We start from the raw sequence: 26641 nt of genomic DNA, 5'->3' as shown, positions 1-26641 counted from the left end.
CAAACACCACAGTTCAAAAGCATCAATTCGTCTGCGCTCAGCTATCTTTATAGTCCAACTGTCATATCCATACATGACCACTGGAAAAACCATAGCCTTGAGTAGACTGACCTTTGTTGGCAAAATAATGTCTCTGCATTTTAATGTGCTGTCTAGGTTGGTCATAACTTTCCTTCCAAGGAGTAAGCGTCTTTTAATTTCATGGCTGCAATCAACATCTGCAGTGATTTTGGAGCCCTGAAAAATAAAGTCTGCCACTGTTTCCACTGATTCCCCATCTATTTGCCATGAAGTGATGGGACCAGATGCCATGATCTTCGTTTTCTGAATGTTGAGCTTAAGCCAACTTTTTCACCCTCCACTTTCACCAAGAGGCTCTTTAGTTCTTCTTCACTTTCTGCCATAAGGGTGGTTGCGGGGAGCCGGTGTGAGGAGCTCCGCCCGTGGCAAAGGTCGTGAGGAAGGAGGCTTGGCAAACGCAAAGGCGGGATCGAGCCTCAGGAGTCCCCCTGGAATCTCCCGGCAGGTGGTGTCATCTGGATATCTGAGGTTGTTGATATTTCTCCCAGCAATCTTGATTCCAGCTTGTGCTTCCTCCAGCCCAGCGTTTCTCATGATGTACTCTGCATATAAGTGAAATAAATATTATTTACTTAGAGAGAGTGATCAGTAATTTACCAAAAGCCATGCAATTTTGTATAATATCAGATTGATTACCTTTGCTCAATGATAAAATTAGTGTATACACTGAAAGTAATTTTGCAAGGGTACTTTTCACAGTGTTATTTCAAATAAACATTGGAAATAAGGTCTAACTGCAGGAGCTTGGTTCAATAAATTATAGTGCATCCATAAATAAAATTCCATGTAGCCACCAGAATAGCTAAAATTAAAACTGAGAAGTATTGACAAGTGTATAGAACAATCAGAACTCTCCAACATTATTAGTGGAAGTATAAAATGGCATATTTAGTTCAGAAAAGGATCTGGCAGATTCTTATGAAACTGAACATAGCTTAAACCCCATGGCTCAGCATTTCTAATAGTCATTTTCCTAAGAGAAATTAAAACGTAACACCACAGAAACACTTGGAAAAGAACCCACAGAGCAGTTGTATTCATAATAACCCAAACTGGAAATAGCCTTATTTCCATCAATAGAATAGATCAATAAATAAACTGATATGTGTATATAACACAGTACTAAACAATAACCAGGAGCAACACGTGTACATGGAACAACATCGAACTTTTGTCTGTGGGAAAAAAAAAGAACAGTTGAAATACGAATTTGAGGAGTTTATAAAATGAAACCCCCTTAAGCAAATGAACGTAGCTAGATGTGACTCCGTTTCCTTAAGCCTGAGCCTTTGAATCAAAGCAGTGAGTGTGCAGGTGAGCACAGTGGATCCAGAAACACGCTGTTTCCAAGTTCTGGGTGTAAACTGTGTAGGCTGATTCAGTTAAACATAGATTATATTTCTACTCTAAACAAAGCTCAAGTGAAATTTTAAAGTAAATAAGAAACTGCAAAGAATGCTCTCCTCTTCTTACGTTGCTGTGACCCTTGGGAATCCTTGAGCTCTTCCTCTACTCAGGCTTAAGGTATATTTGGAAGAAACTGTTTAAGTGCAAATCAGTGTTTTCCAAAGGCAAAATGAAATCTGTCTACTGTTGTCTCGTTTTTCACTTATTTCTCTTATTCTGGAGTATAAGAGCCCATTGATTGTAAGATGCAGCGTCTTCTTGAACAACAAATTGAAATTCCACTGTGAAACTGTGACTGTCAGGTGGCCACACTGGCCTCTTGTTGCATTGAACTTTCTTTCATCTGTTCCAGTGTGTTTGCGAGTTTTTCCAGCATTCACTGGCATTGCTTGGTGTGTGCTTGGCAGTGTCTTGTCCGTCTTGTATTGATAGGTTAGTACAGCGGCAGCTTCATCTTCTGTTAGGTATTTTTCTTTCTCTGGGTACAGAAAGCACTTGGCTGTTGTTTTGTGAGAAAATACGAGCGTGCACTCCTTCATGCAGGAGTGGGTATTGGCTCCCCTGCTGTCCAGGGTCGCCCTGCGCCTGCTGCTCTGTCTCTGGCCCTTTCTGACAAAGTCATGTCTTGTTTCAGTGCCAAACGATAGGAACATCACGGTGCAGACATTTCAGATGGCAATTAGAGTCAACACGGCGGTGCCCGTCATTCAGTTAAAGGCATGACGCTGTGAGCAGCTGTGATCAAGAGACGGTAAAACTGGAAGGAAAAATCTGCGTCTTAGAATCGAAATCTTAGAGTAGAAAAAATTGTATTGGAGTCAAACTGTACATTTTTTTCCTCTCAAAAATTTCCTGTAGGCTAATCAGGGATTACATGTCCTCTTGCCTACAGCTTGTCCTTAGCATTCATGGTTCTTAGTTGTATTCTAGATTCTATCAGTTGCCCAGGATAGAAATAGGACTCATCAGTAATCCTTAGGGTTGCTGCTGGTTTTTAATGAAATATGTTTTATTAAACAACGGACTGGAGAAAGAATGTTAGAGAGTTGAGAGACCTAGGTTCTAGTCACTTTTCTGCCACGAGTTAACAATCTTAGTTTTTTTCCCCTGTTAAATTGTTGGGTTATATCAGAGCTATTTCAGTCCTAGCTACAATTTAGAATCACCTGCTGCTGCTGCTGCTGCTAAGTTGCTTCAGTCGTGTCCGACTCTGTGTGACCCCATAGACGGCAGCCCACCAGGCTCCCCCATCCCTGGGATTCTCCAGGCAAGAACACTGGAGTGGGTTGCCAGTTCCTTCTCCAATGCATAAAAGTGAAAAGTGAAAGTGAAGTCACTCAGTCGTGTCTGACCCTTTGTGACCCCAGGGACTTTAGCCTACCAGGCTCCTCCCTCCATGGGATTCTCCAGGCAAGAGTACTGGAGTGGGTTGCCATTTCCTTCTCCATAGAATCACCTAGGTAGCTTTAAAGAAAACAGTCCTAAACGCCAACCCCAGACCAGCTGAGTCAGAAACTCGGGGCACTAGCAGCTCGTGAAAACTCTTCAGGTGATTCCAGTGTGCATCTGTGAGTTGACCCCTGAGTAAGGTGATCCTTATCCCTTACATGAAAGCTTACATACTGAATCGGTTCAGGTCAGACTCTGGGGTCACCACCTGGGGTCTGAGTCCTGGCTTTGCTCGCGTTGTTAGCGCGCTGTGAGGTTTGCCGTGGTGGAGTGTAACACCACCGTGATGGTGGTGATAGCAGCAGCGTGTATCTCTTGACTGCTCTGCTGGCAGGTTCCAGGCACTGACTCTGAGCGCTTGTGTCTGTCCATTCATGGAATCTTCACCATAGCTCTTTGAGGTAACTGCTGTAAATCTCATCTTGCAGAGGAGGCAGCAAGAGTGTAGATAAAATTAAGTAGTTCGGCCATGTTTACATGATGGTAGAGGCAGATTTAAGTCCGGGGAGTCTGGTTCTGTAGTATATACTCTTAGAAATCAGAATACATGTCACAAGGGAAAGAGAAAGCCCTTAAAGCCTCCCCCAGGCAATCAGACACTGGGCTCATGATACACTCCTTAAACATTGGACTAAAAGCTTATAGCCCCAAAGTTCTGATTTAAGGAACTTCTTAGAATCTACAAGAGAACAGATAACAGAAAAAGTCTGATGTCTGCAGTCCTGTCATTGTTTATGGGACACTGTTTGAGTTTCCTCGATACATTGCACAGAGGGAGAAAGTGAAGGGTTTTCCAACATCATGGGTCTCATAGGTGACATCCCTGATAAACTTATTTGTTGTCCTTAACAACGTGGGGACTCTTGTCCAGAAGCATTCACTGAACAGACAGCTCCCTGACGTCTTAGATCAGATTTGGCTAGAAACCAGATCCATACTCAGCCAGACTTTGAAGAAGAATTTGTCGTCAGCCTAAGGTGGAAGTGAGTTTCAAAGGGGAATGTCAGAGTGTTCTGAGCTGTGTTTGGTGAGTCAGTTTAGAATGCCTTTATACCCTCCTAATCTTTGTGTTGAAAACAAACTTGCCCTTTCTAACGAAGTCAGCATTTCACGTCATTACATATCAGCCGTGCTGAGGAATCAGAGGTTGGTAGAGACTTAGAAAGTATCAAAACAGCAACTGTATTATTTTGAAAATAAACCAGAGTATTAACTTAATCTGTTGCCCAGAAACAGTCAAAGAGGAATCAGATTGTACCTCACTTTTTTTTTTTTTTTTTGAATCTTTTGCTGTGTCACGTAGCAGGCTGGAAAAAACTGAACTTGTGAGGGAAATTGGTTATTCACTCATGCTTCCAACAATTACTAGAAAGTTTTGTAAGAACTTTTTAAGTAAATGTTTTGCTCTTTGCAGGTGGCAGGAAATAGCCCATTGCTGCAGCAGAGTCTTTGATGTTAAAGATCTTTCTCTTGCTCAGGTACTGCTTGGATGACCGGAAGGCGTTAGAGAGAGATGGGGGATTTTCAGAGCTGCAATCCCGTCTTATTCGTTATGAGACCCAGACCACCTGTACCAGGGGTAGTTCTCCGGGACCCACCGTGCTCAGCCCTCTTCCATCTCCTGCGGTTTTGTCAGAGCCCATGAGTGTTCCTGACGGAGAAGCTCTGCAAAGGGAGCTCCGGACTGACGTCTCCCGAGTGAAAAGGAGATCAAAAGATGTGAACTGCCTTTATCCCCCCAAAAGGTGATATATGAAGTGCACAAAAATAGTATCTTGATGGAAAGTATTATTTAGTCTTAGGGTAATTTTTTTTCATATTAATCGTTCATATTTTTTAAGTTGCTTTCTGTGTAGATTTTATACACTTTCATAGTGTAGATTGGTAACGCTTTCATACCAGGAGTTTGTTTCTATTGTGAGCAGTTGATGATTATGCATATAAGTTATAAAAAAAATGACTTGGGGAAAAACACATTCTTTCTGGCTTTATAATGCTAATATACAGTCCATTGGCACAAGGGATTGTCAGGTTTTTAAACCATGGAACACTGGTGGTCTTCTCCATAGATAAAGCAGAGGAGATGCTCTGTTGAAGAGGATATTGAGAGATGCAGTTTTTCTGCCTCCTCCGGCTGTCTGCTGCCTGCATTGGCCCCTTGAACAAGGGGCTTCAGGACTGCGGCTTACGATTGAATCCGCGCCTTGGCAGTGAAAGCACGGAGTCCTAACCACTAGCACCATTTTAAAATAACTTGTTTCATATAAAATATAGCTTTAAAGCCTACATAATACACCATAAAAATGAGATTATTCTAGCTACTTTATTTGCTAGCTAGATAAAATGTCCAAATACTTGAACAAAAATTAGAAGCTCATGAAATAAACAGTCTAATTTCTATTGAATTTATATATCTTTGGAACTTTTGTCAAATTTAGGTCTTTGGCACCTAAAACAAACCTTAAATTCTTATCATATGTAAGCCTTCAAAAAGTATCAAATATCTTAAAGTGAAACTGTCTTAAACAGTAATAAGTATTAAGGACTTCCCTGGTGGTCCAGTGGTTAAGATTCCATGCTTCCTGTGCAGGGAGCGCAGGTTTAATTCTGCACTAATCTTAGTGTGCATGTCATGCAGTGTAGCAAAAATATATATATATATATATATTAGAATACTGTTTCCCTGATATGAAATAACTAAATTATTGTTATAAGGACTTTGCAAATTCATGATACTTTTTTCACCTGATAAAGCTAAAAAGCAAATCCATTAATATTTAGGATACTATGCTTTTTAGTAATTTTTTTATTTCTGACTGTGATTGATGTCTATGTGTTCTAGAAAAGAGAGTAACACTGTGTCCTATGGGTTAGCAGAATTGAAGAGTCTGAGACCCTTTCTTGGAAAAAGAAATTTAAACATCTTAGAAAAATCGAAACTAAAGGCACTTTTATAGTTTTATTTCTGTTTGTTTTAACAGCTTATCTTCTACAGGTAATTGCATGGCTACAACAAGCATGATTATTAGGGTTTCTTTATCAAAATTAACTTGTCTATAAACAGGACTGCCTGGAGTGCCATCTCTGGTTTATGTGAGAAATTGTAAATTGACAGGAAGGGAGACAGTAGTATCGCTTGTTGCTTTTCCTCTGAGCTAATATCCTAGAATATTATTCATTGCTTTCTGTGTTCTCATTTCTCATTTGAAGAACTAAAGGAGCAACTGTGTAATGCGATGTTGATTGCTTATTTAAGGCAGTAGTAGCAAGAAATTGTGTTTGCTCTCCTGGGGTTTATATGTTGATGATTATAGCTGTAGTGTTGAGGAAAGAAAATGAACGTGATTGGTGATGCCCTTAATCTGTGTTCTGGTCTTGCCCCTGCAACAGACTTGTGAGATCTGGAAGTTCAGATTCTCTTCTTTCTCAGACAAGTGGCAGTGGTCACCCTCACCACGCAGTCCCTTCCAGAAAGCTGCGTGCAGAGCGGCCGTTACCTGTGACGTGTCCCTCTGCGCTGAGCAGTGAAACTCCCAGAGCCACTGCCAAGGCCGGCTCAGGTCCAAAAGCTGTGCGTGAATCGGAAACAGCAAGGCCCTCGAAGGAGTCCCGGTCACAGAAGCACACGCGGGTAAAGATCCGCTTCCTGACTCTCCAGTCTGCACGGGGAGAAACGTGCTTACTTGATTCGCTTCAGATGTTTGTCAAAAAAGTTTATCAATGAAATGGTCTGTAATTTATTTTAAAATAATACCAAGGAGTTCCCTGGTGGCCTCTTGGTGAGGATTCCAGGCTTTCACTGCTGTGGCACAGATTCAGTCCCTGGTTGAGAGCTGAGATCCTGCCCCGTGGCACAGCCACGAATAGTAATAATAATAGTTCAGTGAAAGAAGGGTAATGGGAAAGTGCGAGTCGGGGTGTGAAGGAGCAGAAGGAGCCCCAGATAGATCCTCCTTATATATATTTATATATATAACCAGCTCTTATACATAGTCTTCATATATATATATATATTTATATATATAGCCAGGTCTTATATATAGTCTATATATATATATAAAACCAGCTCTTATATATAGTCCTCATATATACATATATATATATATTTATATATATAGCCAGGTCTTATATATAGTCCTCACAGGAGACAGGGATCAAGGCCATCCCCATGGAAAAGAAATGCAAAAAAGCAAAATAGCTATCTGGGGAGGCCTTACAAATAGCTGTGAAAAGAAGAGAAGCAAAAAGCAGAGGAGAAAAGGAAAGATATAAGCATCTGAATGCAGAGTTCCAAAGAATGGCAAGAAGAGATAAGAAAGCCTTCCTCAGCTATCAATGCAAAGAAATAGAGGAAAACAACAGAATGGAAAAGACTAGAGATCTCTTCAAGAAAATTAGAGATACCAAGGGAACATTTCATGCAAAGATGGGCTCGATAAAGGACAGAAATGGTATGGACCTAACAGAAGCAGAAGATACTAAGAAGCGGCGGCAAGAATACACAGAAGAACTGTACAAAAAAAATCTTCACAACCAAAATAATCACGATGGTGTGATCACTCACCTAGAGCCAGACATCCTGGGATGTGAAGTCAAGTGGGCCTTAGAAAGCATCACTACGAACAAAGCTAGTGGAGGTGATGGAATTCCAGTTGAGCTATTTCAAATCCTGAAAGATGATGCTGCACTCAATATGCCAGCAAATTTGGAAAACTCAGCAGTGGCCACAGGACTGGAAAAGGTCAGTTTTCATTCCAATCCTGAAGAAAGGCAATGCCAAAGAATGCTCAAACTACCGCACAATTGCACTCATCTCACACGCTAGTAAAGTAATGCTCAAAATTCTCCAAGCCAGGCTTCAGCAGTACGTGAACCATGAACTTCCAGATGTTCAAGCTGGTTTTAGAAAAGTCAGAGGAACCAGAGATCAAAGTGCCAACATCCGCTGGATCATCGAAAAAGCAAGAGAGTTCCAGAAAAACATCTATTTCTGCTTTATTGACTATGCCAAAGCCTTTGACTGTGTGGATCACAATAAACTGTGGAAAATTCTGAAAGAGATGGGAATACCAGACCACCTGACCTGCCTCTTGAGAAACTATATGCAGGTCAGGAGGCAACAGTTAGAACTGGACATGGAACAACAGACTGGTTCCAAATAGGAAACGGAGTACGTCAAGGCTGTATATTGTCACCCTGCTTATTTAACTTCTATGCAGAGTACATCCTGAGAAACGCTGGGCTGGAAGAAGCACAAGCTGGAATCAAGATTGCCGGGAGAAATATCAATAACCTCAGATATGCAGATGACACCACCCTATGGCAGAAAGTGAAGAGGAACTAAAAGGCCTCTTGATGAAGGTGAAAGTGGAGAGTGAAAAAGTTGGCTTAAAGCTCAACATTCAGAAAATGAAGATCATGGCATCTGGTCCCATCAGTTCATGGGAAATACATGGGGAAACAGTGGAAACAGCGTCAGACTTTATTTTTTTGGGCTCCAAAATCACTGCAGATGGTGACTGCAGCCATGAAATTAAAAGACATTTACTCCTTGGAAGGAAAGTTATGACCAACCTAGATAGCATATTCAAAAGCAGAGACATTACTTTGCCAACAAAGGTTCATCTAGTCAAGGCTATGGTTTTTCCTGTGGTCATGTATGGATGTGAGAGTTGGACTGTGAAGAAAGCTGAGCGCCTAAGATTTGATGGTTTTGAACTGTGGTGTTGGAGAAGACTGTTGAGAGTCCCTTGGACTGCAAGGAGATCCAACCAGTCCATTCTGAAGGAGATCAGCCCTGGGATTTCTTTGGAAGGAATGATGCTAAAGCTGAAACTCCAATACTTTGGCCACCTCATGCGAAGAGTTGACTCATTGGAAAAGACTCTGATGCTGGGAGGGATTGGGGGCAAGAGGAGACGGGGATGACAGAGGATGAGATGGCTAGATGGCATCACCGACTCGATGGACGTGAGTTTGAGTGAACTCTGGGAGTTGGTGATGGACAGGGAGGCCTGGCATGCTGAAATTCATGGGTCGCAAAGCGTTGGACACGACTGAGCGACTGAACTGAACTGATGTATATATATTTATATATGTATACAGCCAGCTCTTACATATAATTCATATATATATATAATTTATATATAGATTATAAATATATAAAATATATAATTACAATCACATAATTATATTTGTTTATATATAAATATGTAATGATTTATATATATATATATATATAAAACCAGCTCTTACATGTAGTCCTGATATATGTGTATATATATATATAGAGAGAGATTTTGTTACAAAATATATTCTCTTTATAGTGTTTGAAATTTTCCATAATAAAAAATAAGGACACACCTGTGTATACCTATCCCTGCTGTATGTACCGTTCCCATTCTGATGTCGACTCAGAGCTCAGCACATGAGCTCCTCTCTTGGGACGCTTCAGTCCTCTGCCTGACAGCTACCCTGTGACATGTGAGTGTGTCACTGTTTCAGGTCTCTTCTTCTCAATGGTTTGGTCTTAATGAGCTTATCTGTCTTTAGCATAGCTACAGGGTTGTGTGATTTACAGAGCTCAGCTCAGGGTAAGAAACACTAGTCACATGTTATGTTCTATTCAAGATACTGAAAGAAGTAGTTGCTGAAACCCTGAAGAAGCACGGGATCACGGAGGCTCACGGGTGCTTCCCTGCTTGCAGCCAGCGTCTCTTTGAGATCTCCAAGTTCTACCTAAAGGTACAGTGTCTTCTCTACTGTTGGCAAAATTGAGGTCAAGTTCTAATGTTCCTATTTGACTCAAGGTAATATGAATTGAATATTTTTTACTCTGACAACTTATTGCCACATTTTTTTAATGGAGGTAGAAAAACTGGAGTCAGAATATTTTATGGTTGATTTTAGTTCTCATATATAGAGAACTGTACCTTAACTGACACCCTCAGTGTTTGCCTAACAGGTCATTGACTTAAGTTGATAATAAACTCAGCTTATTTTATGTACTCAGGTAATTTTAGTATATAGTGAAGCTACCTGACAGAGTATCAAAACATAGTTTCTAGTTCTGGATCCACTAATAGCTCGTTGTAGTACAGACAAACCGACCATTCACATAACCGTTTTGTGAAACTTCAGTGGTGGTAGATTAGCTCCAGTTTTCAGTTCCTGACTTGAATCACAATTTTACGTGGGTTTTTGATTAAAACTGCAGATGGACCACAGGTGGAACACTTTCAGGTCCCTTGTAGAACCTCTCAAGAAAGACAGTCTTGAAGGTACAAAAGCCAAGAAAAGAAGAAAGGAAGACCGAGGCGGCGCTGTCACACGTTGGCGCAGGCAGCACGTGGGTGCGTGCTGTGGCTGAGCAGCAGCGACAGCCTTGATGCCCGCCTGGGGCTCGGAGTCCAGACCCAGCACGCTCTCAGGCCTGCTCGAAGCCCGGGGACACCAGGTGTTGTGGAAGGCGGGGGCAGAGTGCCGTGAAGAGCAGGAGTTAGAGAGAGGTCCGCAGAGTGAACGGGGAGCCTTCAGCCTGCTCTGCACGCCTTTCCCCGCAGCGTGTGCTGCGGGTGGCTGTATTACCCGTGGCTTTGCTCTCGCCCACCTCCGGCAGCGTGGGAAACAGTCCCTGGAGGAGAAACGCATGGGAGGCCGCAGTGAAAAGGCCAACGACCTCATATTCCCCTACCTTACAAAGGTGCCAGTGAATAACCTCTGCACACACAGAACGTCAGTAAGATTTTTATTGTCTCATTTTAAAATATGACTGCAAGGGATGTCCCTGGAAGCCCAGTGGCTAAGACTGTGCTTCTGCTCCAGGGAGCATGGGTTCGATCCCTGGACTGGGAGCTACGATCCCACGTGCTGTGTGCTACAGCGGAAACAATATTAAAATGTCTGTGCGACCAGACAGCTGAGACTCGGCAGAGCTCTGAGGAAAGCGTCTAACTCAGCAGGTGTCAGAACATAAAGGAGCAGAGGGGGCGCGGGAGGAGCAGAAGCCTGAAGAGAATGCCATGAAAACTGGATGTCAGGAAGGAGACAGTCGCATGTACAAAACCGGAATGTGATGCTGTTTGTGAAAACTATAGAACATTAAATTTCCTTAAAATTAAAATACAGTAAAATCACTAATAGTCAACAGTGAGAGAAAGAAATTTGCCAGAAGTTAGTATTACTGACAAAATTGAGGAGAAAAACATTAAACGTGAGATAAGAAAATGGGGGAATTAATCTGAAAGATCCATTATGCTCATAATAGAGACGAGAGGAGAGAAAACCTTCAGAAATACACAAGGCATTCCAGAACCAAAGGATGCAAACCTCCTGCTGGAAAGGGCACACAGCTCGTCCTGCCTGGAGGAGGCAGTTCTACAAGCCCCGTCACTGTGGAAAGGCACATCTCCTGGAGGGAGAGAGAGCAATTCCATAAAAGTTTTCTGGGAGAGAAGTAGTGGACATAAGATTCAAGAATAAGGTTGGCATTGGACTTATCTAGTAGCCTTGTATGCCAGATGGCAGAACATCATCTTCACATTCTGAAGGAAAGTGATTTACCTGGTATTTTTATATCTGGCCCAGAAGTCAGTCACAGGGCTTCCCCGGTGGCTCAGTGAGGAATCCACCTGCAATGCAAGAGACCCAGTTTCAGTCCCTGGGTTGGGAACATCCCCTGGAGAAGGGAATGGCTACACGCCAGTGTTCTTGCCTGGAGAATCCCATGGACCGAGGAGCGTGGTGGGCTACAGTCCATGGGGTCGCAAAGGGTCGGACACGGCTGAGCGACTCACACGCACAGGAGCCAGTCAAGTGTGAGGATTCAGCAGAGGCGCTTTCAGGCACGAGAGGCCTGAAACATTGTGTCACTTGTGTGACCTCTAATGAATTTGTGAGAAGATGAAATCCAGTAGGACAAGGGACTGACTCAAGAAGTAAAAGAAAAGCTACCTAGACTGGGAAAGATATGTTCCAGTGGGACCTGGTCCAGGAAGCAGCTGGACCAAACTGCAGCAGGCTGCGGGACAAGGGGCTCCAGGGTTTAAAGAATGCAGTTACGAAAACCAGCGCAGAAACGAAAAGCTGAAGGGGCGATTACCCGGTATCCGAGAGTGTTTGAAGAACTTTGATGTACATTTAATCAGTTTTTTTAATCAGAGTTGTGGGGGTAGGGGCAGAATTATGTACATGGAAAGCTAAGCAAATATAGTTCAACCACAGGATAAACAAAACATTAGATGAAAGAGAAATTATAACCATAATATGTTACTTAGCTTGGGAGTAAATTTTATTTGCGTAAGCATAAAATGCAAACATTGACTGTTTACTAATTTAAAAAAAAAATTGTGGTGCAGCTGTTACTGAGAGGAAGCGAAGGGAGGTGGGAGAATTCAGAGGCCTGAATCCAGGGTAACAGCAGTCACTGTCTGAAAGTGTGAAGTCACACAGTAGCAGTAATAAGCGTATTACCCAGAAACACGAAGGTGTGAATAAGAGAACAGTAGCAGTAATAAGAGTATTATCCAGAAACACGGAGGTATGAACAGGAGAAACAGAAGAGAGCGCTGAAAGTGACTGCTTCGACGGAGCATGACTTGGAAGCACAGCAGAGGACAGCTTTTTTTGTAAAACAAGTGAATTTTTTAAATTTTACGATTTAACTTGTTATAGGTTATTAACTTTTTAAAAGTCAGAGATTTCAGTTTTATGTCCAGTGTCATCCCTTCTGTGTCTGGAGTGAAATAGCCAGTAAGAAGAGAGAGGTAAAAGGTGTTTTATCTGAAAAATAAACATTAATTGTATGTCCGTCTCCTGAGTAATGAAGCATTAGTGGGTACACATAGCCGACGATGGAGAAGGAAACAGCAGCCCAGTCCAGTGTACTAGCCAGGAGAACCCCATGGACAGTGGAGTCTGCTGGGCTGCAGTCCATAGGGTTGCAGAATCAGACACGCCTGCGCGCCTGAGCACATGTGCACAGCTGAGGATGGGTGTGGGTCTGGCTGGTGCTGTTGGGTTTATGAGCTCAGAGCAGCATGGACTTATGTACAGACGGGTGTTAGAGAACTTGGCCTTCCAGGGTGGAACTGAATGATAATCTCTTACTGTGATTTCTCCCTCTTCACATTGATGATTATAGAATGATTTAGGATCATGTCAGGTTTATTTAGGAGAAGGCGATGGCACCCCACTCCAGTACTCTTGCCTGGAAAATCCCATGGATGGAGGAGCCTGGTGGGCTACAGTCCAAGGAGTTACAAAGAGTTGGACACAACTGAGCACACACATGGAGAAGGCAATGGCACCCCACTCCGGTACTCGTGCCTGGAAAATCCCATGGACGGAGGAGCCTGGTGGGCTGCAGTCCAAGGAGTTACAAAGAGTTGGACACAACTGAGCACACACATGGAGAAGGCAATGGCACCCCACTCCGGTACTCGTGCCTGGAAAATCCCATGGACGGAGGAGCCTGGTGGGCTGCAGTCCATGGCGTCGCTAAGAGTTGGATACGACTGAGCAACTTCACTTTCACTCTTCACTTTCACGCATTGGAGAAGGAAATGGCAGCCCACTCCAGCATTCTTGCCTGGAGAATCCCAGGGACGGGGGAGCCTGGTGGGCTGCCGTCTATGGGGTCGCACAGAGTAGGACACGACTGAAGTGACTTAGCAGCAGGTTTATTTAATAATGACTTGTTCTTTGTAATTTAATGTACAGATTTGAAATGCTCTGTTTTCTTATGTTTAGGATCTTAAAACTTCAAGGGGTCTATTTGAAGAAATGAAGAAAACAACAAACAACAATGTTGTGCAGGTAAACGTGCCGTGAGTGCATCCAGTTAGGCTGCCGTTTTGTTTCCGGGCGGCCAGGAGGCTGTAGTACACACAGAGAGAATTAGTGAGTGGTCTGTTCAGCTGTGTCCCTGTGACCACTTGTTAAATAGCTTAATGGACTTACGTAAGTAGGGTCTTCAGTAGTAGTTAAGAGATTTCTCTGTTAACAAAAGAGCTTCTAAATTAATGTTCAGAAAGAAAAAGAATAATCCAAAGAGCTGGAAAAATTAATCCATTTTGATTAGCTGTTTTCAAAGCTTGGTTTAATTCTATTTTTAGTGATCCTTTAAAAACAAATTTTCAAATAAAGGTGAGAAAATAGAGCAGTATCTTCATTTTGTCCAGTGAGCACACCACCATTGTATTCTGCAACATAAAAAAGTTCACCAAAAAGTGTTCTTTAGCAAGAAAATAAAATGTGTGATTTTTTTTGTTTAAAAATTCATGATATAATATGTAAATACATATGCAAAGAAACACATACAATTAAAAAAAAAAGAATTTTAAAAGAGAAACTCCTTGGATCACTATTCAGGCTGAGAAATAAAACATTTAAGAACCCTGGAAGCCCCAAAGTCTCTTCCCCACCATATCCTACTCTATCGCCTCTGGAGGTAAATGCTATATTGATTTTTTTGTGCTTGATAATCCTTTAATTTTTTAAAATAGAGTTGGTGTGTAGTATTGTATGGGTGACAGGTGTGCGGTATGGCGGCTCACAGGCTTGGAAGGTTACGCTGCACCTCAGCCCTTGTGAAATCCCGGCTGTGCTCCCTGTGCCGCAGTGTGTCCTTGTGGCTCGTTTGCTGCAGAACAGCTTGTGCTTCGCTCTCCTCCTCCTGGACTGTCTCTCCCCCTTCCCCCTCCCCACCAGTGAAGGGTATTTTTAAGATAAAATGTGTTTTTTAAGAGTCTGATGTGTTATTTTTTGTCTTAAATTTTCTACCATGCTCTTTTGAACAATGTATTTTTCTGTCGCTTTTGTTTTCAAAAGAATGTACCATAATCATATTTTTTCTCCCGTAGGTAATTGAATGGGTGTTAGAAAAAGCAAGCAAGAAATAACAGAATCATTCCCTTTGGATGATTATAAATTGGATGGATCTATTATATACCACTTCCTTCCTTAGTTTGAAAATTACACATTTCAAACTTTATTCAAAGAATTAATGTTCTATTTCTAAGGAATTTCATAAATACCCTGTACTTACATAGTTTTGAAGTTGCTCAGTTAATGTAATTTTAGTTTGTATACTTATAGTTTTACTATATTTTAATTTTTAAAGTTAACATTTTTATGTATGTTTAAAAATTTTACTCTTGGTTATTTAATTATTTCAATAAATAGAAAAAGATATTTCTTTACTTCTTGGTGAACGTCCTTGTTGTTAGGTGTATTTAAACTGCTGAGTCTAAAGTAAGACGTTGCCAGTGGCTTTTCTCATGTGTTACAACAGCTTGATTCATTGGGTGACCCTTGGTTTAGAAAACACTGGCAAAAACTTCATACAACATTAGTCATGCTCCCTTACTCCTGCCCTGGAGCAACCACTGTTGGAGCTATTTATGTTTATTTGGGATGAAAAAAGAGCAAAAATTGTGAAAATAAGACATAGTGAAAATGACTTAAGTACCTACTCCCAGAAAAAAAAATGTTTTCCCATGACAGTAAATTTGGAAAATGTGGAAAATACTAAGGAGGATGGAAAAAATTCCAATACTGTTCTGTCTACAGGTATTTAATATTTTTAAACATTATATTTATGTTTAAAATTGCGGTCATATGTGTGATATGTATGTATATTAATTTATAGCCTGCTTTTCACTTAACAATGTGATATAACAATATGATTAAAATGATTTTTATATCATATCATTAATAACTGCATGATTCAAATGAATCAGTTTATTTAACCAATCCTGCATTGTTGGACATATGAGTTTAATATTTGCTTATTGTAAATGAAACTTAAATGAATATTTCTGGTACATCACTGATTATTCCTTAGGACAGCCTTTTCAGGGTGGAGTCTGCGGGTGTCTGAGTGTACTGCTTTAACTTAACTTCAGTGCTGTGCTCACACTTAATAACTTTTGTGAATGTCCCATAAAAATACTGGAAATGGCACCCCACTCCAGTGTTCTTGCCCGGAGCGTCCCAGGCACGGGGGAGCCTGGCGGCCGCCGGCCACAGTCGCGAGCCGGACCCGAGCTAGCGCTGACCCAGCACTGCCACCGTAAGGATGCTCCAAAGTACAAGTGCTTAAGATGTTTGAGATGAATGTGAAAGCAGGTAACAGGAGCGATCTGAAAGGCCTAGGGACTTCAGGTCTGTTTCTAGCGCGGACTGAACTCACGGGAGGAGCTGCAGGCCGGGCTGAAGTCCAGCTGCGTGAGCCGCGTGCCTGTGTCCAGGAGAGGACCCTGCCGGCCGGGCCTGTCCATCGGTAGGACACCCACGCGCGGGACCTCAAAAGGCAGACCCGAGGGAGAATAGAGCAGAGCGCAGGCCTCGGCTGTTCGGATGTTAATTCCCGTAAAACTTGCACTGCCTGAGAGGGCTTTAGAGAAAAAGGGAGCCACAGGGCCAGACTGGCTCAGCCTGTTCCACAGTGATGGTACACTTGGGAAAATTGTTGTGTACATCACCTGGAAAAGAGAAGTTGGCTTCCTTGTGGCTCAGACGGTAAAGAATCTGTTTGCAGTGCAGGAGACCCAGGTTCAATTCCTGGGTGCTCAAGATTCCCTAGAAAAGGGCATGGCAACTCGCTCCAGCATTCCTGCCTGGAGAGTCCATGGACAGAGAAGCCTGGCGGGCTACAGCCACGTGGTCGAAAAGAGTCATACACGACTGAGTGACTAAGCACACACATCAGTTCAGTTCAGTTCAGTTGCTCAGTCGTGTCTGACTCTTTGCGACCCCATGAAATTGCAGCACGCCAGGTCTCCCTGTCCATCACCAACTCCCGGAGTTCACTCAAACTTAGGTCCATCGAGTAGGTGATGCCATCTAGCCATCTCCTCCTCTGTCATCCCCTTCACCTCCTGCCACCAATCCCTCCCAGCATCAGAGCCTTTTCCAATGAGTCAACTCTACACATGAGGTGGCCAGAGTATTGGAGTCTCAGCTTTAGCATCAGTACTTCCAGTGAACACCCAGGACTGATCTTTAGAATGGACTGGTTGGATCTCCTTGCAGTCCAAGGGACTCTCAAGAGTCTTCTCCAACACCACAGTTCAAAAGCATCAATTCTTAGGCGCTCAGCTTTCTTCACAGTCCAACTCTCACATCCATACATGACCACTGGAAAAACCATAGCCTTGACTAGATGGACCTTTGTTGGCAAAGTAATGTCTCTGCTTTTGAATATGCTACCTAGGTTGGTCATAACTTTCCTTCCAAGGAGTAAATGTCTTTTAATTTCATGGCTGCAGTCACCATCTGCAGTGATTTTGGAGCCCCCAAAAATAAAGTCTGCCACTGTTTCCCCATCTATTTCCCATGAAGTGATGGGACCAGATGCCATAATCTTAGTTTTCTGAATGTTGAGCTTTAGGCCAACTTTTTCATTTTCCTCTCTGACTTTCATCAAGAGGCTCTTTAGTTCTTCTTAAATTTCTGCCATAAGGGTGGTGTCATCTGCATATCTGAGGTTATTGATATTTCTCCCAGCAATCTTGATTCCAGCTTGTGCTTCATCCAGCCCAGTGTTTCTCAGGATGTACTCTGCATATAAGTTAAATAAGCAGGGTGACAATATACAGCCTTGACGTACTCCTTTTCCTATTTGGAACCAGTCTGTTGTTCCATGTCCAGTTCTAACTGTTTCTTCTTGACCTGCATATAGGTTTCTCAAGAGGCAGGTCAGGTGGTCTGGTATTCCCATCTCTTTCAGAATTGTCCACAGTTTATTGTGATCCGCACAGTCAAAGATAGCAGAAATAGATGTTTTTCTGGAACTCTCTTGCTTTTTCGATGATCCAGCGAATGTTGGCAATTTGATCTCTGGTTCCTCTGACTTTTCTAAAACCAGCTTGAACATCTGGAAGTTCACGGTTCACGTATCGCTGAAGCCTGGCTTGGAGAATTTTGAGCATTACTTTACTAGCGTGTGAGATGAGTGCAATTGTGTGGTAGTTTGAGCATTCTTTGGCATTGCCTTTCTTCGGGATTGGAATGAAAACTGACCTTTTCCAGTGCTGTGGCCACTGCTGAGTTTTCCAAATTTGCTGGCGTATTGAGTGCAGCACTTTCACAGCATCATCTTTCAGGATTTGAAATAGCTCAACTGGAATTCCATCACCTCCACTAGCTTTGTTCATAGTGATGCTTTCTAAGGCCTACTTGACTTCACATTCCAGGATGTCTGGCTACAGGTGAGTGAACACACCTTCATGATTATCTTGGTCGTGAAGATCTTTTTTGTACAGTTCTTCTGTGTATTCTTGCCACCTCTTAATATCTTCGCTTCTGTTAGGTCCATACCATTTCTGTCCTTTATCGAGCCCATCTTTGCATGAAATGTTCCCTTGGTATCTCTAATTTTCTTGAAGAGATCTCTAGTCTTTCCCATTCTGTTGTTTTCCTCTATTTCTTTGCGTTGATTGCTGAGGAAGCCTTTCTTATCTCTTATCTCTACAAAGAAGAGCTCCCTTCTTTGGAGCTCTGCATTCAGATGCTTATATCTTTCCTTTTCTCCTTTGCTTTTCACTTCTCTTCTTTTCATAGCTATTTGTAAGGCCTCCCCAGACAGCCATTTTGCTTTTTTGCATTTCTTTTCCATGGGGATGGTCTTGATCCCTGTCTCCTGTACAATGTCATGAACCTCTGTCCATAGTTCATCAGGCACTCTATCAGATCTAGTCCCTTAAATCTATTTCTCACTTCCACGGTATAATCATAAGGGATTTGATTTAGGTCCTACCTGAATGGTCTAGTGGTTTTGCCTACTTCCTTCAGTTTCAGTCTGAATTTGGTAATAAGGAGTTCATGATCTGAGCCACAGTCAGCTCGCAGTCTTGTTTTTGCTGACTGTATAGAGCTTCTCCATCTTTGGCTGCAAAGAATATATAATCAGTCTGATTTCAGTGTTGACCATTTGGTGATATCCATGTGGTCCCACACGGCATGGCTTAGTTTCATTGAGAGACCAGGCTGTGGTCCGTGTGATTAGATTGACTAGTTTTCTTTGATTATGGTTTGTGTGTCTGCCCTCTGATGCCTCTCGCAACACCTACTGTCTTACTTGGGCTTCTCTTACCTTGGACGTGGGTTATCTCTTCACGGCTGCTCCAGCAAGGAGATACCCCTCGTCCAAGCTGAGGAGCAGCGGCTGCGCTTTGCTGAAGCACACACATACAGCCTGAAAAGAGAAGTGGTACCACATGAACTCATGGATATAGTTAAGGTTAGTTCCAAACAGAATGCTAAAAGTGCCAGTGAGCCGTTTGTTGGCTTGTTCGGCTGAAAACAATAAAGGCACAGGACAAGATACATGAACTAGAGGAGGGAATCTTCCGTTTTCTAGCAGAATTTTGAGGCGATACAGAAGACTTGGAACATTCTGGATTGGAAAATAAAATGTTTTCCCACTTCATTTCCAGTGGCAAAAGGTTCTCCACGTAAGTAAGAGCCTCAAGATCAAACCAAAGGTGCAGTGATAAATGCTTCATTAAAACCTTAGAAATACTTAAACCCTTTCAGCAAGACAAAAGGACTTCTGTGAATCTTCAGGGTGTTGCCCCACAGCACTGACAGCCGAAGAAGCCCTGTCTGGTGGGTGTGGTTTTCATCTGACAGACTAGACTGTGACTTTGGATACACAGAAAGCCCACAAGTCTTAGCTTTATTGGCAATGTGATTCGCATACTATGCAATTCGCCCTATGGTATATAACCGAGTAGGTTTCAGTATACCCACAATATATGGTATATAACCGAGTAGGTCTCAGTGTACCCACAAAGCTGCGTAATCACCGCCACCAGCTAACTCCCCACCTTTCCATCACCCCAGCAGAAATTGCTTATCTACGAGCAGTCATTTCTGTGCACCCCTGGCAAGCACCCGCCGCCTCTGTTCTCTGGATTTGCCTGTTCTGTACACTGGACTTGCCTGTTCTGTACACTGGACGGACAGGGACTAGTACAGTGTGTGGTCTTCTGTCTCCAGTTTCTCCTACTTGTTTAGGCTCAGACTCGACTGCAGCCTGCCAGGCTCCTCTGTCCATGGCATTTTCCAGGCAAGGATACTTGAGTGGGTTGCCATTCCCTCCTCCAAGGGATCTTCCTGACCCAGGGATGGAACCCACATCTCGACACTGGCAGGCAGATTCTCTGCATGAGGTGTTCAGGGCTCACCCGTGTTGTAGCATGAGTCAGCATGTCATTGTATGACCCTGTCACAGTTGTTTATGCATTCATCAGTCGATGGACACTGGGCTGATTCCCCATTTTGGCTGTCATGAATAATGCTACTGTGGACATTGTGTACAAGTTTTGGCACAGACATATATTTTTCCATTATCTTGGGTATATGCCTAGGAGTGGAACTGCTGGACTATATAGTAACTCTGTTTAATTTTTGAGAAAATGGCAGACTGTTTTCCACAGCAGCTATACCATTTGACTTTTCCATCAGCAGCTCCAATTTCTCCACCTCCTTGCTAATTCTTGTTAGCATTTATCTTTTAACAGATGATAGGAAATGTGAGGTAATATAGTGGCTTTGACTTGCATTTCTCTGATAAGTAATGTTGAGCATCTTTTCATGCACTTACTGGCCAGCTGGATATTTTCTTTCAGGGAAATGTCCACCAAATGCTTTCTTAAGGACTTTTCAGTGGGCTTATTTCTCTTTTTATTGTTGAATTGTAAGAGTTCGTTATAGTTTCTGGATCCTAGTCCCTTATCTATGGTTTACACATATTTCCTCCGGTTTTCAAATAGTAAAAGACTTCTCAACCCCAGCCTGCTGTTTTTATTACAAGTAACTTGAACACAAACAAAGTTCTGGTACTAAAGAAAATTTGAGTATTTGGAGCTTGGTGTATAGATAAAATCCCGTGAAAATGTAGTTAAAATGAGGGTTGAAAGCCCTGAGCCCAGGTGACGACCCAGCATGAAACGCTGCACACAGAAGCAGCAGGTGGCACCCCGCCCCCACCATGGCCCCTTTCCAGGCCGAGGACGAGACGGGCAAGGGGTGTCTGTATGTGCCCGTATCCCTCTGGCTACTGAGGAAAGCGCCGGCCAGCCCACCACATGCAGAGTGAGCACCTATTTAACTCACATATGAAGTTTACAGGGTGGCCACAGCACTATAAACAGGCACATTTTATAAAATGGTGCTCTCATGAAGCATGTCCTCACCCCAGTCCACTCCAGTCCCAAGACAGAATATCGAATAGCTGTAAAACAAGGGCCAGAAAGGCCCCACTCATTAATTGTAGAGGACTCCTGCCCATTAGGACCGTTCCTTTTGACTTCAACCAAGCAGGGTCAACAAGCTTTTGGACAAAGCAACGTGCATTTTTTTCAGCATTTCAGTGCATCAGTTGATACAATTAAATGCCTCTGGCTGAATGGTTTTTAAAATAGATGTATAATTTTGTTTCTCCTACTTAGTCAAGGCAGAAAAAGAAACTTGATATCTGTATTCCTGTTGGTTTTCTTTAAATTCCCATGGGATGGTTTAGAGCTACGTCACCACACCAAAGGGCTCACCTAATTACTCTTAACAATTGGGCAGCTTCCCTCCCTCCAAGTGTAGTTTAAGACATCATTCACTGGAGTTGGTTTGCACCTAAAAGAACAGACATTGTGAATTTAATAATTCATCAATTCAAATACGAGACAGTTGATCACAGAGGGAACTGGACAAAAACAAATCCCCCAAAATGACTCAGTTGATTCGCTGTCTGTACCCAGGTATGATCCAGATGTATGAGTTTGTGTTATTCACATCATTCATAACGCACATCAAGACAAGATTAAAATCTACAGTGTGAAGTAATAACTTGTTGAATTCAAATTGAAGGAGAAAAAAATGAATATTTGAATTGATTCATCATAGCCACTCTGATATGATACAATTTAATTTTGAGGAAGAAAAATGATTTATATACACAGTTCTTAGTAAAATTTTCTATTTCTTGCTAATAACATTTTAATTCAGAAAATGCATTGATTTTATTCAAATATATTTTTCTAAAATATAAATATTTAAATTAAACTTTTATAAATGCAGAGAATGTAGTTTCTTTTGAACCCCACCCAGATATTAATCAGTCTAAAACTCGAGTGATGAAGAAATAGTATTTGTAATTATGATCATTTTAATGTGTCTATAAATATATAATAGGACCTTTTCAACTTAATTATGAGTAATTAACTCACACTTCATGTAGTATGGAGCACCTTAGATTACATATTGTTGAACTATTGGCATTAATATCTGTATTTTCATGTTATTTACAATACACAAGTATAGTTCTCTTGTATAACAACTTTCCAGTGATTTTGAAAATATATCATGAAAGAGTGCATTACAATTTACAGATGCATCAAAGCTTTCCTACAACACTGAGGCTGGGACTTCACTCTTCAGCATTTTAAAATAGGAAACAAAATCAGTGTTAAAGCTATGTTTTCTAAAGTGATTGTTTTGGTGTGTGTGTGTGTGTGTGTGTGTGTGTGTGTGTGTGTTTAAACACTAGTTTCATAAGATGTCTTAGAAAGTAGTTCTGTAGACGTGTTAGGAATGACATAGGATCATCCCTGTGTGTTCGGATCATTTCCCCTGCAGAACTGCAATATGCAATAAAGTCTTTGTGAAGAGGGCTGCAACCATGAACTCTGTTTAACATTTTTTAATGCAGTATATAACAAACAGTTTTTGATTACTAACCCTTTTATTTCCCTCTACACAAAATACCATTCAATCAATACCCTTTGGAACTTGAATTAATGTTACTTGTATTACTCTGGGGAAACACCTATCTAAAACAAAATGCTGATCTAAAGTAAAACTCCATAAACACATGATTCTGAGTGAACAAAATCACTTTTTAAATCTTTCTGCATAGCTCTCTGAAAAGACACACAAATCTAACCTGGAACATTTGTCTGTGTAAACTACAGAGGAGAGAAGTGTTGCAAATACAGAAATTCTAGAGCTAATTTTCAAGATTTGAGGCAAGTGACTTTAAAATCAAATAACAGGTTGTTTTCAGTGACTGTGTTCTGAAAGATAAAAGCAAAAGTGTTAAATCAATAAGACTGTGCTGTCTGGCACCTCCCTGGTGGCTCAGACAGTAAAGCGTCTGCCTACAGTCGGGAAGCTCCTCTAGAGAAGGAGATGGCACCCCACTCCAGTACTCTTGTCTGGAAAATCCCATGGACGGAGGAGCCTGGTAGGCTACAGTCCGTGGGGTCGCAAAGAGTCGGACACGATTGAGTGACTTCACTATGCTGTCTGAAAATATTCTTGTAGAAAAATATCAGGTCATTGTATTATTTCCCTGGAATTCCAAAAGAGCTGTGAGTGCTATTCATGGGTTTGGTTATAACACTGGCTATGTAAAACCCAGTATTAAACAGAATCATATAAGGCTCTATTACTTGCTTGAAAATGCATGCATACAGCACAGGCAGAAATAAGGGCCAATACATTGCTCAGCGCTTCCACTGAAAACCACAAAATGGGTATAAGTTAACCCCCCGTGAATTATTATATATATATCTCAAATGACAATCTTTTTTAAAAAATCCATAATTTGCTTTCTATAAATAAAGCTCTAAGTCATGGCTCTAAAATAGCAGGCCTTGGTATAAGTGTAGTCCCAGAATTAATTCTTTCATGCAAACCACTCTTCAGCAAAGCTTTGCAATTTAAGCAGTCTACTCTGGCTCAGAATCTACTGGCTTACAGCTCAGATAAGTATCTGATGTGTTAATTCCCACTCATCATATGCTCATGAGAACACTGCAGAATCCTTCTACATCACTGAAAGGTAATTCATTAAGAAAAAGTAACAGCTGTTTCATACTTAAATAAAAGGTGGGTTTCCATTTGAGTCCTTTCCTGACCAGTGGAAGTCAACTCAGAAGTAGGAAATGGGCCACAGTAAAACGAGGGGTCCTTACTCCTGGGGTTGGGGGGGTTGGTGGAAAACGTCCATTTCTCATCTGTTCAGCCCTGGCTTAGCAGGTGAACCAGTTGCCTAGAAACTGTATGCTTAAGAGCTGCACATGCTGTTTCAGTAGCATGTCCTTGATTGTCATTATCTAAGAGCTGTGCTGTGTATTTCCAATCAGCCTCACCGCTCTACCCTTTTACTGTGCTAAAAAAACCGTTTCATTCTGACAGTCCTTGCGGTGTTTTCTGAGGGTACCCTTTATAGCTGTGGAAACTGACAGAAGCCGGGCACTGCTACGTGGGACTCGGGGTCTGAAGCCGACATGCCGCATCTGGTGGTCACTGCGAATGCTGTCCGACACGACGCTGTTTTGGGGGCAGCGAAGCCTCCTTTGCTCAGAGGTAATTCACTCCCCTGCTCAGGCCACCAACCCCAGTCTTGTAATCTTAGCTGACAGGAAGGAATGAATGATGAAAACAATCGGCTTGGGGCAGGAGTGCAGGTCCAGTTGCTGGAATTTAAAAAGAAGAGCACATGAAAAATTTTAAATGAATGCTTGACACAAAATAGTGATTTACACATCAAACAGATCCAAGCACTTCCTGCTTTTAAGTGTTAACTGGAGCAACTGTGTTTTTAAATCCTTGCCCCCAATGAGATTAAAAAAAAAACATAACTCTTTGAACTTACTCCTTACATCTCATCTATCTTATTTCCCAAAATAAGTTCTGTGAAATTTATACATACCAATAGCACACGTACCAGTGCTGCCCTTCTTGACTGTCTAAACCTTTTATTTCTGGTGTCATGATTATTTATGTTGAATTAGGTGCAGCATGAGACAGTGCTACGTTTCCCATCATAGATGTGAGTCCCGGTTCTAACACTTTTCAGGTGTGTACATAATCTTGGACAATTCATTTAAAATTATTCTCAGTCCACCCTAACTTACAGGGTAGAGTATTAAAATGAGATACTGCAGGTGAAAATCCCTCACAAACCAGAAAATACAGAAGCTATATTACGAGCAGCCGCATCCTCACAGCTCGTGGCGTCGAGCGCGCCTAGAGCACCGTCTGCGGAGGCTCCTTCTGAAGGCTGGTTTTCCCCGCGTCCCTACAGAGCCGGCACAAGGTCAGAGCCAAACAGGCTGAATTTTCATCACCTGACCTAGTTCAAGAGCGCTGTGTTGCTCCTGATTCTTTTTTTTTTTTAATCTCGTTTTTGATTTTTCTTTTTATTGAAGTATAGTTGATTACACTGTTGTTAATTCCTGTTGTACAGCAAAGTGATTCAGCTGTACATATACGCACATTCTTTTATTAATATTCTTTTCTAAGATGGTTTATAATAGGATGTTTTTGTAAGTGGGGAATAACTGTTTTACAGTGCTGTGTGAGTTTCTGCTGTGCCTCAGTGTGAATCAGCCGTAAGCACACAGACATCCCTCCCACCCCTCTATGCACCACCGCAGTGGCTGGGCCCCCGTGCCTTCCAGCGCTCTGCCACGAGCTGTTTGCCCACGGCAGTGCATACGCCAGGGCTGCACTCAGTTCGTCCCCCTTATCCCCAGCTCTATTCTGGTGCTGGAGAATAACATCCTGACCACAGTAACATCCGGCAAAGTTAAGTTCTACTTAGTGTGAACCAGGCACTGTGTGAATACTTTCTGTACATTATCTTAGTTAATTCTCACAGAATCCTTCTGGGATAGCTACTGTTACCATCTCTATGTCTTAAGTGGAAAACTAAGATTTGGTGAAGCTATAAAACCTTCTAAGACCATACAGCTTACAGTGGAGAGAAAGCATGAACTCAGATGCAGGCCTGTCTGATGCCAGACTCTGGGCCTGACCCCATCCTCGCTCTTGTTTCTTTGGTGGCACCGGGCGTGTCCTGAGGTGCTGCATTTGTGTGCTCAGCTCTCCTCTAGTTTGCCGTGACTGGGGCTCCTCTTATTTCAGAACACGGGCTCTGGAGCAAGTGGGCTTAGTCGCCCTGTGGCATGTGGGATCTTAATTTCCAGACCAGGGATCGAACCCATGTCCTCTGCATTAGCAGGCAGATTCTTAACCACTGGGCTGCCAGGGAAATCCATTTCACCAGCATATTCGCTTTTACTAACACAGAGCATAACTTTTCAAACTAACCTTAAAGATGACCTCCTTCAGTCCCTGTGTTTTATAGGTGGGGAGACTCAGAGCCAAAGAAATAAGAGGACTTGCCCAGGACACGTGATGAGTTAGTTCCAGACTCAGAGAGACAGCAGGGGTCTCTTGACCCTAAGTTTATCGCATTTTCTACCACTTGTCTCTGCTCCCTTCCCTAGCACCTGCCTCTGGGGGTTGCTTACCTAGATCCTGGGGAAGGTGTGTCTGAAATTGATTCTCAGACTAACGTATCGACAGCAGAAAAATCAGTCCTTCCTAAGTCTTTTCAAGTCAGGTTGCAATTACAGGCAGAAAGGCCAAAATTTAGACATACGTTATTTTTCCTCACTGGCAAAAAGCCTTGAATTTTCCAGCCATGGATAAAAAGCAGGAGTCTCCTGCAGCCCTTGCACTTGAGGCAGATTCTTTACCCCTGAGCCACCAGGGAAGGCCTGGGGGAGGGGAGGGTTATGCAAGCCTAATAGCTGAGTTACAGTGACTGGATCTTATTTTTAGAGATTTATCTCTGCATTTTATATATTCCACCCCCATCCAGGTTATCAAGAATGAGTCAATAAATATT

General features: G+C 42.2%; 2 protein-coding genes across 7 annotated transcripts in view; one reads left to right on the top strand and one right to left on the bottom strand.

Annotated features, from left to right (window-relative positions):
- The window catches only part of LOC102389419 (MDM2 binding protein), a 77272-nt gene extending 61620 nt beyond the window's left edge, over positions 1–15652 (top strand). For 5 of the 6 annotated variants that reach the window (XM_025264938.3, XM_044928486.2, XM_006074690.4 and 2 more), the window contains 5 exons: positions 4416–4682; positions 6328–6568; positions 9568–9681; positions 13687–13752; positions 14799–15652. In XM_025264938.3, coding sequence (XP_025120723.3) covers positions 4416–4682; positions 6328–6568; positions 9568–9681; positions 13687–13752; positions 14799–14837 — 727 coding nt within the window. In that variant the 3' untranslated portion in view covers positions 14838–15652. Of the gene's footprint in view, positions 1–4415; positions 4683–6327; positions 6569–9567; positions 9682–13686; positions 13753–14798 lie in introns of those variants that run through there. The other variant, XR_006544798.2, reaches the window with a different exon arrangement.
- A 6772-nt stretch (positions 15653–22424) lies between these two features.
- Positions 22425–26641, bottom strand: part of SNTB1 (syntrophin beta 1) — a 253150-nt gene continuing 248933 nt past the window's right edge. The window contains exon 7 of the mRNA XM_006074717.4: positions 22425–24419. Within this exon, the coding sequence (XP_006074779.2) occupies positions 24327–24419 (93 nt within the window). The 3' untranslated portion in view covers positions 22425–24326. The remainder of the gene's footprint in view (positions 24420–26641) is intronic.

Source organism: Bubalus bubalis, chromosome 15 (assembly GCF_019923935.1).
Source record: "Bubalus bubalis isolate 160015118507 breed Murrah chromosome 15, NDDB_SH_1, whole genome shotgun sequence".
In the NCBI taxonomy this organism is placed as follows: domain Eukaryota; kingdom Metazoa; phylum Chordata; class Mammalia; order Artiodactyla; family Bovidae; genus Bubalus; species Bubalus bubalis.
The sequence above is the reverse complement of the archived record's forward strand: the minus strand, read 5'-3'. Positions and strand labels throughout refer to the sequence as shown.